This window comes from Alosa alosa, chromosome 18 (genome assembly GCF_017589495.1).
Source record: "Alosa alosa isolate M-15738 ecotype Scorff River chromosome 18, AALO_Geno_1.1, whole genome shotgun sequence".
In the NCBI taxonomy this organism is placed as follows: Eukaryota; Metazoa; Chordata; class Actinopteri; order Clupeiformes; family Clupeidae; genus Alosa; species Alosa alosa.
Genome location: NC_063206.1, coordinates 9,131,891 through 9,145,031, shown reverse-complemented (window position 1 = coordinate 9,145,031; position 13,141 = coordinate 9,131,891). Strand labels below are relative to the sequence as shown.

Genomic DNA, 13,141 nt, shown 5'->3' with positions numbered 1-13,141 from the left:
CATCTTCCCTCTTTCTCTCTCTCTCCATCTCTCTCTTTCCCCTCATCTTCCCTCTTTCTCTCTCTTTTCTTTTCCCAACCTCTCTTTCCCTCCATCCCCCCTCTCCTTTCTCCCTCAATTATGTTTTATTCCGCTGACCAGCCTGGCTTGATCATTCTGTGGAAAAGCGGGTTCCTCCAGCCCGTTAATGTATTCACGGCTGGCTCATTTCAGGAAGACCCAAGATCCTCCTGTGTGGGCGGCTGTGCCCCTCCCATCCCCCTGGCCCCGGCCCTCCCATCCCTCTGCCACGTAGCCCTGTCTTCGCTTGTTTGCTTGAGGGAGATGAAAAGCCGACGTGTTTGTTTGTGGAAGCAGTCAGAGATCTTTGAAGAGGCGGTTATCTCTCCACAAGTAAGGAAGGGCCTCCTCGCCTCCTTTGTGGACCAGAACAGGTGGCTGTTTTTGAAGGATCTGATGTACACAGTGTTGTGTTGTCCAAAGCAGATGTCAAGAGATCTACTCAGTCTTTACATAGCTTAGGACCCTGTAGAGAGAACTAAGGGCAATTTATCAACATGTGCGAATGGAAAAATCTTTTCTTATACGCACTGCTAAAACAGGTGCCGTTTGTTCCACATGTCCATCAATATTCTGAAACCAGTTCTAGAATAATCGGGGGCTCGGACATCAAACCAGCATCACACATAGGGTGTGCTGAATGTTAAGATTAAATTACATTAAAATGTTTTATTATTATTATTATTATTAGTAGTAGTATTATTATTATTGCCAGTATTATTATTATTATTAGTAGTAGTAGTAGTATTAGTATTATTATTATTATTATTATTATTATTATTATTATTATTATTATTATTATTAAGTTTATGTTATGTTATTAAGTTAGGGACAGATAAAAACGATAGATAAGCTTGAAACAGTCATCTGATGCATGTTAGTGTTTTTAGCTGAAGCTAATTCACAACACTTATCCCTAGTAGGGCTTTTGGTTAAAAATAATAATATAGATTAACATTATTAAAAATAATAGAGAAATGAACATGGAAATAAAATGAAATGAAAAATTAAAGAAAATATACAGAGAGAGCACAGTGTACGTTTATGAAGGTGACTGTAGGGATACATTTCAAGATCAAAAGATGTTCTACGGAAAGGGATACTACAATTACCTATTAACGCTGCTCGAGTGGTGGATCTGGTGCCACTTTGCCATCTTGTTATTGTTTTGCAAAGGGGTAAGGTTGCAGTAATGGTAAAAAAATAAGCAAAACTTAAATCTTATGTTTGCTTATAATTTTTGCAGTAATGGTACCTTATTCTTTTCTTGTCCAGGACTTTCAAGGCGTGGTTATAAAGACACTCTATGGCCTTAACTGATGACTGGTGAGCTTGGGACCATGTAGTTAAGCACACAAAAAAAGAAAAGCACAGTCAAAAGTCAAGCAATTTTTTTATCGTCATAAAGTTGGCCTTAATGGTTTTACAGATGTTCTTGTGACTTTTAAAATTCAACTGGTAGTTTAATTATTCTCAGATACTTTTCTTCAGGTACTTGTTCAATGAGTTCACCATCAATTTTTATATTCAAGAGTTGTGTTAGAGTTTTTTTTAATGGAAAAGCAGACAGAGGTTGCCTTTTTAGTGGTTAAAGGTAAACCACTGCATACATCTGCATACATCTGTAGACCTATATCTGGACATACATCTGGTAAATCCTCCTATGTGTATGTGGTACATCTGTAAAATGCATGTGCTCTACTTGGGATAGAACGTTTAAAATATAAATTTTTTTTAAGTGAAATATTTAGAAATGAGGGTGGTAGGGGGAGGAAGTAGTCTGAATTTAAACAATGACTATTTTCTTCTGATTGAAGGAATCAAGGAATGTGGCAATAATTTGTAATTCTTTACATTCTCCACTGACACCTAAAGAAAGTTCCAGAAACGATTACTCAAAGCCTTCCCAGCTTTCCGCACTGGCATGGCAGTGGGTCAAGAGCTTGTTCAGGCCCAGGTCTCCATCACACAAAACAACAGGCCATGTGGGAAAGCTTGTTGTAATACACAGATTGAATTAATGCTCACCTGCTTTGTCAGCAGTTCCCTCACACACTGGGCCATCTATCGCAGATCTCTACATTGTATTCTCCACTGAATGGAGATCCAGGAAGAATGTGGAGATAGCTGATAGCACAGGCAGACACTTGAGGAAAGATGTCTTCCCCCTAACAACACTGAAGCAAGAGAGCTCTGAGCGTGGTCTATTTGAGACAGTTTTCATTTGCTGAAGAGGAAGAGCCTTCTCTCAGCATGGCAGGGAAGATGAATTGTTTTCATGGAGTGGAGTGTTTAGCGGCCATATAAATAGCAATGATAAACAATGCTTGACATCTGACCTCTCGTCATTTCAGTCTTGGCAACGTATTGTGTGAGACTGGTGAGACAATGAAGTTTTTCTTACAAAGGAGTTAGCTAAATATTCTCCCATTTTTGTTTTTAGCTGTTTTACCAATTGACCCAGATTCAGGCATCAACTTGGGGTCATCATTGCCAAAGCAGAGTATTTTGACAATAGTTTCTACCTGTTGCCAGTGAGATAAAATGGTTCTCCTATAAGAACAAATGGTTCTAACAAGGGACTTTTCATGGAAGTAGAGGGTGTCTTGTTCACCATTCCGTTCTCATGGCTGGAAAACATGTGAAGTCTCTTGAGCCTAAAAATTTGATTCAGACAACATACAATTACAAACAATACCTCTCTTCAATTAGTACAATACAACAGACATACATAATCTTCCTCCACATACACCACTTGTTTTATGGACTCACAGAATGCCATGAACTGCAACCATAAGTTACATAGCCAGATGTGATTATTGTCTGTTCAACCCTTTAAAAACAATATTCCTTGTGGTTGTTTGTTTGGCTCGGCCAGCTAGCTAACCCTGTCAGCTGACAAAACAACTTTATGTATCTCCATTCAAGGAGGAGAAATCGGGCATGATGTAAGGACTGAAGTGACTGAACATGCTGTGAGGATCTCAGACACACACACACACACACACACACACACACACACACAGACAGTGAGAGGGACTCTGTGCATCTCTTGCGCTTTTCCAAGAGCATGTTCCAGAGGGATGACGCCATGCTAATCGTGACAGCTCCGGGTGAAAGCTAATGTGCTGTGCGAGGCTGATTGGTGAACTCTGAGACTGAGACTCACTGGGGTGAGAGAGAAAGAGGAGAGGACAGAATGGATAGAAAGCAGAGAGGAGGAGAGAGGAGAGACAGAGAGGGAGGGCATAGGAAGAGAGCAGAAAGGCCCAGAGAAAGGGGCAAATGGACATAGAGAAAATAGGGAAGGAGAGACAGAGGTGCAGAAAAAGAACAGGAGAAAAAAAGACAGGAAGAATGGTACAAAAAAGAGAGAAGAGGACAGATAGGAGGAGAGAAACAAGTGGCCCATAATTCCCCTGGGTGACGAGTTGGGCAGAGGCCAAACTAAGACTAAAGGAGGAGAAAGGTCTTGAGCCATTTCAAAATCTCAGTTCTCCTAAACCCACCAGGGCCCTTCTTTGCTTCTCTTTAAACACACTACCCTCACCCAACCCACAGCCCCAGAGCTCTTTCTGTTGGTGGTACACTGCCGCCTGAACTTGTGATGTGCTTACACAACAACAACCAGCAGCACAGCGGCCGTTAGTGCTATCAGGGTGACATTCTCCTCCCCTTGCCTTTGGGAATATCACATTTACATAACTCCCTATTGCCTCAGACACCGCACGCACGGCACCCAATCTCACAATCTGTGGGCACAAGCTTGACTCGCGTCTTATCTGGTCTGTCTTGATGTCTTCTTACATTTTTTTTTTGGTTCCTGTTTAGGGCGGCTATTTCTGAGCCCAATGTCTGCTTTGCGACGGGAGGGGGCCTCAATAGCCTTTGCTCCGACTCACGTCTGGCTCATCTGCATGCGTCTTGATGCAAAGTGATGTCCATGGCCTGAAAACATCACAGAGACTAAACGTGGACACGACGCTGGACCAGAGAGACGCGTGTGGCAATTGAGAGACCTCACCCATCCTCTGCAGCCCACACAATTGAATCAAGAACATTTTAGCCTCGCTTGCTGTGCTCTGAATATCGTGACAGAGGGTGTAGACCAGTGATTGCCTTCAGCTGGCCATCCACAGGTCACCTCATTTAAATGCGCAATGTCAGTACTATTTGCCAGGATGTAAATAGTCAAAGAGAAAAAGACCCTGTGACCTTGGATTTTGCTGCCAAGTTGAGTTTGCTGTTGTATTTCCTTGAAAATAACTTTTGTCATTTCAAAATTTAGCTTTAAGAAGCAACAAAGTCACTAAGTACTATTGCAGGATTCTTAAAGCATACCATATGTTCACATAAAATGATGTCAAGAATTAACTATGTTCACAGCGGTAAAGTTCCTATGATCTTTGCTATTATTTTCTAGGACACACATATGGCATACATTAGAAGTTAAAGTGCTGCTAAAGATCATGAGGACTAATTGCTGCACGATTGGTTTTAAGTTCAATTACAATTCATATAATCATGATGAAGCATGATTCATAAAGCAAACTAATGGAGAGACCATTTGTCTCAACTATTACATTTTATATCACAAATATGGAGAGGAAAAACGCTTTCCCCCCAAAAATTAGCCATGGTCCCTGTCATTGACACAAGCACAAGAAGATATATCAGAGCTCTTTATTTGCAGATAATTAATACACTACAGGCAGTTGTCGATTCTGATAGGACACTGTGTACAAGTTGTTACATCCACAAACTTTCCCCTGATGGTCATTTACAAACGTTTCATTTGCACATATTACCACGTATAACACAGGGAAATCTATAGATATCTATAGGATACATAGATAAGAAACACCACTTGTCACTGAGATCCCTAATACTGGTGGCAGTAATAGCAATCCATCAGGTCCATAGAACCCGCCTCTTATAAATCACCTCCAGGTTAACACTAATCACCTTTGCACTTACAGAGTTCATTCTTCAGGTCATTCTATGCAGAACCCCCATCTCTCAGAACCCTCATCTCTCTTTCAGATAGCCAACAGCCTACATTCACATCTGCCCTCTCCCCTGAACACCTTAAAGCTCAACACACCGATTCGCTGATTACCCATGATTCCTCAAACAACTTCATTCCATCCGTACATGCCGTGATACGGCTCCCAGTTCCAGACACAATCACCACTGAGAGTCACAAGAGGAAAGGCTGAGTGAGTATGATAACGGATGAGGTCAATGTTGACTGAATTCCTTCTGGGTTACTCTTTCGATTAGGAAAGGGCTGCCGCTTTAACACCCTGATGAGATAGCAAAGTGCAAGAGTTGAATCACAGCAATGGCACTTCTGGGAGAGACTTACTGGGGTTAGGGTAGAAATGAGTTTGAGCTAGTAAAGGTACAGTTTGTTAACTGCAGGAGGTACATGTGTTGGTCCATAGCATTGACCAGTCCTTGCCTTGGATCTGATATTCAGACGGTTTGTGGTCAAACATCATAATATCCTGCATATAAAGTGTGAACTTTCATTGTTCATCTACACTTCCATTCTTTCCCACGTCACATACTGTTATCCCCTAAAGACGTTTTCAATTCACCAAAACGCAACATACTGTTATCCCTTAACGATGCCTTCAGGCAGACCTTGACATGAGAACAAAATGGAGTCAATAGCCACAGTACAATGCCTGGAGGACTACTCATTTGACAATGAAGGTGAAATTCAAAACTGATAACATAGTTCACACCTTTGTAGACCACTAAGGGTAAATAATGAAACAATATACATAGATTGTGACACCAGCATTTCAAATGAAAATATGTACAGACCATAACTGCTTCAGTGTTCTGCAAAATATAATGTGAATGGTTGAAGAATGGGACATACCGTAAGAAACATGGTATAGGTATCAATATGGTAATGAATCCACAGTGTACATTCATTTACTGGACCAATAACGCACAAGGAGGAAGTTATCATCATACTGATAATAAAACTGCAAAGAACTTCAAAAATGACAGAAGAATCATGACTGTGCCTAGTAGTTGTTTGTCACTAAAAGCGCTAACACTACACATTTGTCTGATCTCTTTGTGACTCCTGTTGCTCTGACTTAGAAAAATGGATAAAGAGTTCATAAAAACAGGAGACAAAGTCATCATATGCTTTTGAAAAGTGCTCAACTATAAAAAGACTTTAAACGGGGGAAAGGAGGTGTTCCTCTTCTGAACTTCCTCGATTGGGCAAGAAACCCCTTGTCTCTGTCGCTTGTCTCATCTCAGATACACACAACATACCTCACCACTCCTAACTCAAAACCTGCCTTTCCCACTATAGCGCCAGCCAGCACAGCGATTGGTGCGTGGTGGCGATCATGTGTGAGTGTGTGTGTGTGTGTGTGTGGTGGTTGGGAGGGAGGGGGACAGCGGGTTGACATTTGTTTATGACCTCCCAGCCGGTTCACTGACCAGAGAAGCAAAGTTCAGGCGATCTGCTAAATTCCCGCCCCAGAGGCGCAGCCCTGACCCCTGCGAGCTGTTTCGGGACGCCACATCTGAGTTGTGGTGTCTCCAAACGTAAACAACCACAGTCCACAAGGCTGTTGTGGAGGCGGCCACCCTGAAAGCAACGCCAGTGGGAGGGCCAACTGTGGTGCACACACCTCATGAGTATGACGAAACAGCAACAGTAATCAGTAAAACTGATCAGTTGACAGAGTAACTAACAAAAACAATGACTAATCTCTTGCTTGCTTTGACTGATAATGGCACTATGTTTTTAAAACAATTCTTAGGCACTGTAAGAGTATGAGGGGGTAACCCCTTTTGTGCCCCTCATATGCTGGGACTTCATATGTGCGTGTGGGGAGGATGGGGTGGGGTGGGACTGGGGAAAAACAGAACAGGTTAAAAAAGACGACGATGTCAAGATTCTTGGACTCATCTTTCTTCATCCCTCGCTCTTTGGCAGGGTTTTGCTTTTCACAGTTTGCTGGCTGTCTGGACCAGACAGAGGATCAAAGGACCAGGGGGCAAGTCTGTGAGCAGTCTTAACATATTACTGGAGACAGCTCCGGCACTCTCCTCCAGGTCCCACTGTGTTACAGTGCCGGCCAGAGTGGAAAAATGGAGGGAGGGGAGGGGAAGGGGGCTGCTGGGGTGGAGAATCATCTTCTGAGGGGTTAAAAGGAGACCCTTGGAGCCTCTAGAACATCATAATGGTCAGCTTTTTCATGGTCCTTTGAAGTGATAGCCATGCGGTAAATGACCGTTGATCTGTTAGTGTCATGACTTAGGGTAGAATTTTTCCACCCTTTGTTCCACTTGCAGTTTAAAGTCCTTCTGATCTTTTTACCCCCAGATCCCCACTAAACACCTCACATTGAGGAGAGGCCCCCCTTTTGACCCCATACATAAACCAGGGGAGAGAAAAAAAACCCTCCACAGTTTGACCCGACAGCCCTGAGCGCTAGGCCAGGCAGCAGTACTTTTTCCACCAGGACTTGGACAGCTTCTTCATCTTGTCCGGCGTGCGCTTCTTTAGCTTGTGCTGCTGCTGCTGACTGTCACTGTGTTGGATGCTGGCCAAGATGGCGGCGTCGAACACCTCCTTCAGGTTCTTCTGAGTCAGCCGAAAGCATTCCATGTAATGATGGCGCTACAATCGCGCACACTGCGGGCCTCGCCGCTCCACCGCCGCCTTGTACTTGGCCAGCTCGATCAGCACCTTGACGTCCTCGCGGAGGTCCGACTGGGTGCCCACCAGGATGACGGGCGAGCGCGGGCAGTGCCTCCGGATCTCGGGGACCCATTTCTCCGTGACATTCTGGAAGGAGGAGGGCGCCACCACGCTGAAGCACAACAGGAAGACGTCGGCATTTGTGTAGCAGAAGGAGCGGAGCTTATCAAACTCATCCTGTAAAAGACACAGCAAGGTCAGGCTCCATCTGTGTTGGACAACAAAGAGTGCCAAGAGACTTTTGAAGGGTCTCTTGGATTTATGAGGAAACAAAAGATGCTAAAAACACCAGGTTCCTGGTTGACACCAAGAGCATTCATCCTGATTAAAAATCTATATTTATCCATTGTTTTGGATAAAAGCATTTGTTAAATGAGTAAATCAGTCTTCATCATATCACCAACCCTATGGCTACAGCAAAGCCTTAACTGGTCTCAAGTGCCTAATGACAATAGCAACAAAGTCAAAATATCGAAGCGCAGACACACTGAACGTTTTTTTCTCCTGTAATGCAGACATATGTATTGAGAGACACCTGGACTCTTGCCAAAAACACAGTGAAAAATAAGGAAATACAAGTCAGTCCTCACGCATACAGAATAAAAAAAACATATTTTTGCCAGGAAGACCTTCCTAACCAGAGGTTCTCTAAGCCATTTCCACCATCTGAGGGAAAAGATGAAGGCTATAGCACATGATCTGCTGACTAAGGTATTGCATAAGGATGAACTGTTTTATCATTGTTGTTCTAAAAGCCTAGAAGGGCTAACTTGTGATTGTGTGATACACACATGATAACACTTGATCTCAGCAAAGCCACTTCTGTTCTGCACTGTGTTTTCCTTCTCCACCAGATCATCACATGTTTCTTAACATAGGCCCCAATTATAGTCATCTTTTGTGATGGAAATAGTTACATTTGGTTCATGTATATTTGTGACTCTTTCACGTTGAACATAAAGAAAAACCAGCCCCATAATATGCTTTATTTATGTAACCTAATGCAGTGTAAGAAACTTGACAGGTACAAAACCAAATAGTGAGAACTAAGAGCAAACATTTTTACAGCTTTCTGCTGGAGGTGGAATGTCTCTGTCTTACTGTAAGAGCTAGTGCCAGTTGCACAGTTCTTGACACACTAACTATTTCAAATTGAATTGAGTGCTCCATTTCCAAATGCTCCATTTCAGCCCTGGGGGCAACTGTGAGATGCCATAAAAGCCCTGCCAAAGACACCTCTCTGTACTGTGTCTGCATTACTGAGAGCTAAGTCAGAGCTAAGAACTAGACCTTCATTTGGCCATACTGATGGCTACCCTGGAATCCAGAGTTCTCGCACGAGCACAATATCAATTTGCTCAGCGAGAGACTCTGGCAATGAGTAATGATGCACGTTACTTTTGCCCCTTGCATCGCGGGTAACCAATCACATCTGTGTATCTGATATGGGCGGGCCAGAGGCGAGCTAAACAGATGACAGACGTAGTGTTATCCAATTGCGTCGATGTCCGGAATCAGTCAGTTAACATTAGTCGTATAGTGTTATCCAATTGAGTGCAGTGAGATTTTCAACTGCATGCTTGGTGCCGCCCCTCGAGTTGGGCCATTACATTATTCGTGGCCAGACCCTTAATCTTTCAGATTGGGTCTGGTTCCCCAGGCTAACTGATGGCAGCGTTTTTATCCCAAATGACCACCTACTGAAGTTTCACCCAGGGGTTGTAAGAGGGCTTATCTCCTGTAACGTGCTTTTAATCATGTCATCTGGCTACTTGCGCAACACACCAGTGATTACCTATCATTCTCACACATCTGAACCCTCTGTGAGCACACACAAGATAACTGTAGCATTCCAGAGCCAAATTGTGTATGTGTTGTTTATTAACAAAGCATTCCATCTCTCTCTCTCTCTCTCTCTCTCTTCCTCCCTCCCTCTCTGTATATTTCGCTCTGCAGCCCTTCTGATAGTACTTGCTCATACACCCAAGTCATTTCCTGAAAGAAGCGAGTTAATGAGGTCTATTTGCCTCAGGAGTGTTGAGGATGGAGGATTGGAGATTCATTTTTAGAAAGGCTGGAAGTTAAGTACTTTTGTGAGGATGTTAATTAACTCCAGCGCATCACTGAGTCACGTAGAAGAGTATGCCTGCACGCTATGTACGTGACTGCCGTCATATAATGAGCCAGAAGATCAAATAAATATAGACAAATTATAATTGGGCACTGTCTGCGATTCTAGCAGCATCATACACTTTTTACACAATGCAACTAACTTCACAGGTCTCCACCTGTCCACTCAGTGTTCCGCTCAAAAATCTCTTCAACAAACTGGCTGTGACTGAGCTATAAGCACTTCCAGCCAATCATGTGCCTCAGGATCATAGAGGGGGGAGGAGTGGAAGTGGTGTTCCACTCTAACCCAAGTCTTGATATTTGGCCTGGTTGCGGGCCGCTCCCTTCCAGAGCAGCAGGCCCAGAACTCTGTGAACCCTGCCTGTGCTGTGCTGTGCTGCCTCCAGTCGGGAGACTCAGTGTGTGTGTCTAGACAGGACTGCTCCAGATCTCTCTTGGCTTGACTTCCCATTGGTTCTCCCTCATTTGCTCTCTATCTCACGTCTCTCTCTCTCTCTCTCTCTCTGTATGTCACGTTTTTGTTCTCCCTCAGTCTCTCCATCTTGCCCTGAAAAACTCTCTCTTTCATTCTCTCTCTCTCACGCGTGCACACATAAATACACACAAAGAAACAGACAGCCACACACAGACATGCACACACACAAACACACACACACACACACTGTTCATTTCGGTCCTAGGTCAGTTCTCTCTCTTTCTTAATTGCTTTCTTTTAAACTCTCACTATCTCTCTCCAACTCTCTCCCTCCTCTCTCTCTCTCTCTCTCTCACACACACATTCAAAAATCTCTCCTGTTCTCAACCTCTCCCTTGCTTTCTTAATCTCTCTTTTCACTCTCCCTTTTGCTCTACCCACACAGCCGGTTCCAGTCCCCCCCTCCTGAAAAACACAAGGCTCACATTTCTTTTGACCAGCCCCAGCTGCGACTCCACTTAGGCATGGTCTCCTTAGCCCAGCCTAATTCATCACCATTACCCCCGTTTCTCCCCATTCCGCGCACCCCCCTAGAGCGCTCCTGCCTGGGCTGAACCCCTGCCACACATCAGGGCAGGCACTTGCTCCACTGGTGCCTCTGCTTCTATAGGTCGACCTCAGTGCGTCTATAGGCTAAGTTCAGTGAAGGACAAGTGACAAGTGTTGAGCGGACGCTCCACAAGTCCACGTCAGACAGAGCAGACCACGAAAACCACAGCGCACCACTGACCTTGAGCCAAAAGATTTTGACATCGGCGGTTGCATTTCAGAGGATACATTACAACTGGGTAACCTCATTTCAGCAGACTATTCAAGGGGGCTCTGGAGACCCTGGTCACACATTTTGTGCTCTCCCCACCACTGACGTTTCAAGGGCAGAGCAGAATCAGCAGTATAATATATCTAGTTTTACACTGCACGTGTTGGAATTAAACACAGGCACTGAATGCTGATATGTTTGCAGTGACTGACTGGCTTTACCATCTTAATTACACCCTGGCTCTCTGCCACCCAGTCACCCTCCCCATCTAAGTCCCACCTTCAATTGAATGGGGCTTGTCAGTATGTGCTGAAATCTTTAAGTGTTTGCAGAAATGCACAGGGGAGGTGCAGTGTAGGCTAATCAACATCGTGTTGTTTTTATAAACAAGCTTCATACCTTTACATTGTGCCTTAGACACACTTCTTGGCCTTGAAGCAGCCCTCACTGCATAGCCATATCCATTAGACATGCTCTCTCACTCCGAAACTAAAATACAATGACATCAAACCCAAAACAAAATGTACATCATGTAAATAAGAAACAAACCTGGCCCGCTGTGTCACACAGCTGCAGCTTCACCGGTCTGCCATCAACCGCCACCACCGCTGAGGAGGAAGAAAAGTAAACACAAATAGATGAGGTGGACCTTCAACTCTCTGTCAACTCCTGCTGTTCATAACTTTAGGCAGCCAGATAAGTTTCATAAATATAAGCCTACCCTTGTGTCTGCTGCCGTTAAATTACAAGAAAACCATATGTGAGGAAATCCATAACAAATCTCTCAGAAAATTGGATATTATCCAATTAAATACTAATACCACCGAAAAGTATTACTAACTAGTAATATACTGTGATCACTGATAACCCATTTATTTGCAAAGAAGAGGAATTAGCCTACTCCAGACATAGACTGCTGGGTTTTTTTTAGGCTATCTGAACACTGCAGGCTACACATTTCAACGGAATTTCGTTACAAATAAACGGATTTCATCCAATTTACCTGAAAAGTTGTCAAAGGCAGTTGGTACATATTCAGTAGGATATCCATTTGTTGTGTAGCTTACAATGAGGCTGGTCTTTCCAACCGCCCCGTCACCAACAAGCACACATTTCACCTTGCGCTCAACTGCGGCACCGGACCGACACTTTGCCTCCGAAGAAGTATCTTTACTCCGAAACCTTCGCGGTGGCACTGGCGGAACAACCGACACTGTTACGGGTTTGTATTCTCCAACAGCCTGCGGAGGCATGTCTGTGAGGAACCGAACGACCAGGAGTTAATCCCAGTTTCGCCAATCCATTGGGTTACTCGTCCCACATCACACAAGGGACTGTTACAGTTCATTTACGTACCAGGCTCCACTTTATGTCGACTTTCCATAGCGATGAACAAACAAATCACTTTTGCAGGTGAAACTTTACTTATCCATCTCAACGTGAAAACATAGCCTAATTCTTCCAAGAGCACTGAAGTGGAGGGCGGCATTCGGTTCAGCCCTCTTGGAGTCACGGCTCCACTTCTCTTGTCCCAGTCTCCCACTACAGCCTCCGCGATCTACTAGCCTACACTAAACAGCATGACATCATTGTGTGTGTGTGTGTGTGTGTGTGTGAGAGAGGGAGTGAGGAAAGAATAGCCTAGCTTCAACTTGCTAACCAATGGGGGGCCAGTGGGATTAAATAAAAGCGCCTCAATTAGATGAAGTTTCATTGCACTACCATAGGAGACAATTAAGTTGGCCTACAATTAAAAGGTTTAGAAAGTGGCTAACACGAACGCAGCTCTAGATAGATAGAGGTAGATAGATAATTTATTGATCCCCAAGGGGAAATTCAAATTCTAGACTAGCAAATTTCACAAAAAGTTCATTTAATCATGCGACCACCAGTTTAATTTAGGTTAGCCAAGGAATAGCCTAAATGTGAATAATTTATCAGTGCACATTTATTTTTTTACAATTTTATT

At 43.8% G+C, this 13,141-nt stretch overlaps 1 protein-coding gene across 1 annotated transcript; it reads right to left on the bottom strand.

The window, feature by feature from the left end:
* Window positions 1–4,729: 4,729 nt before the first annotated feature.
* On the bottom strand, window positions 4,730–12,760 carry rhoua (ras homolog family member Ua). Its single transcript, XM_048269845.1, is given in 3 exon segments — window positions 4,730–7,981; window positions 11,722–11,780; window positions 12,176–12,760. Coding segments are annotated over 3 exon segments (756 nt in total). The 5' UTR covers window positions 12,426–12,760; the 3' UTR covers window positions 4,730–7,534.
* Window positions 12,761–13,141: the final 381 nt, after the last annotated feature.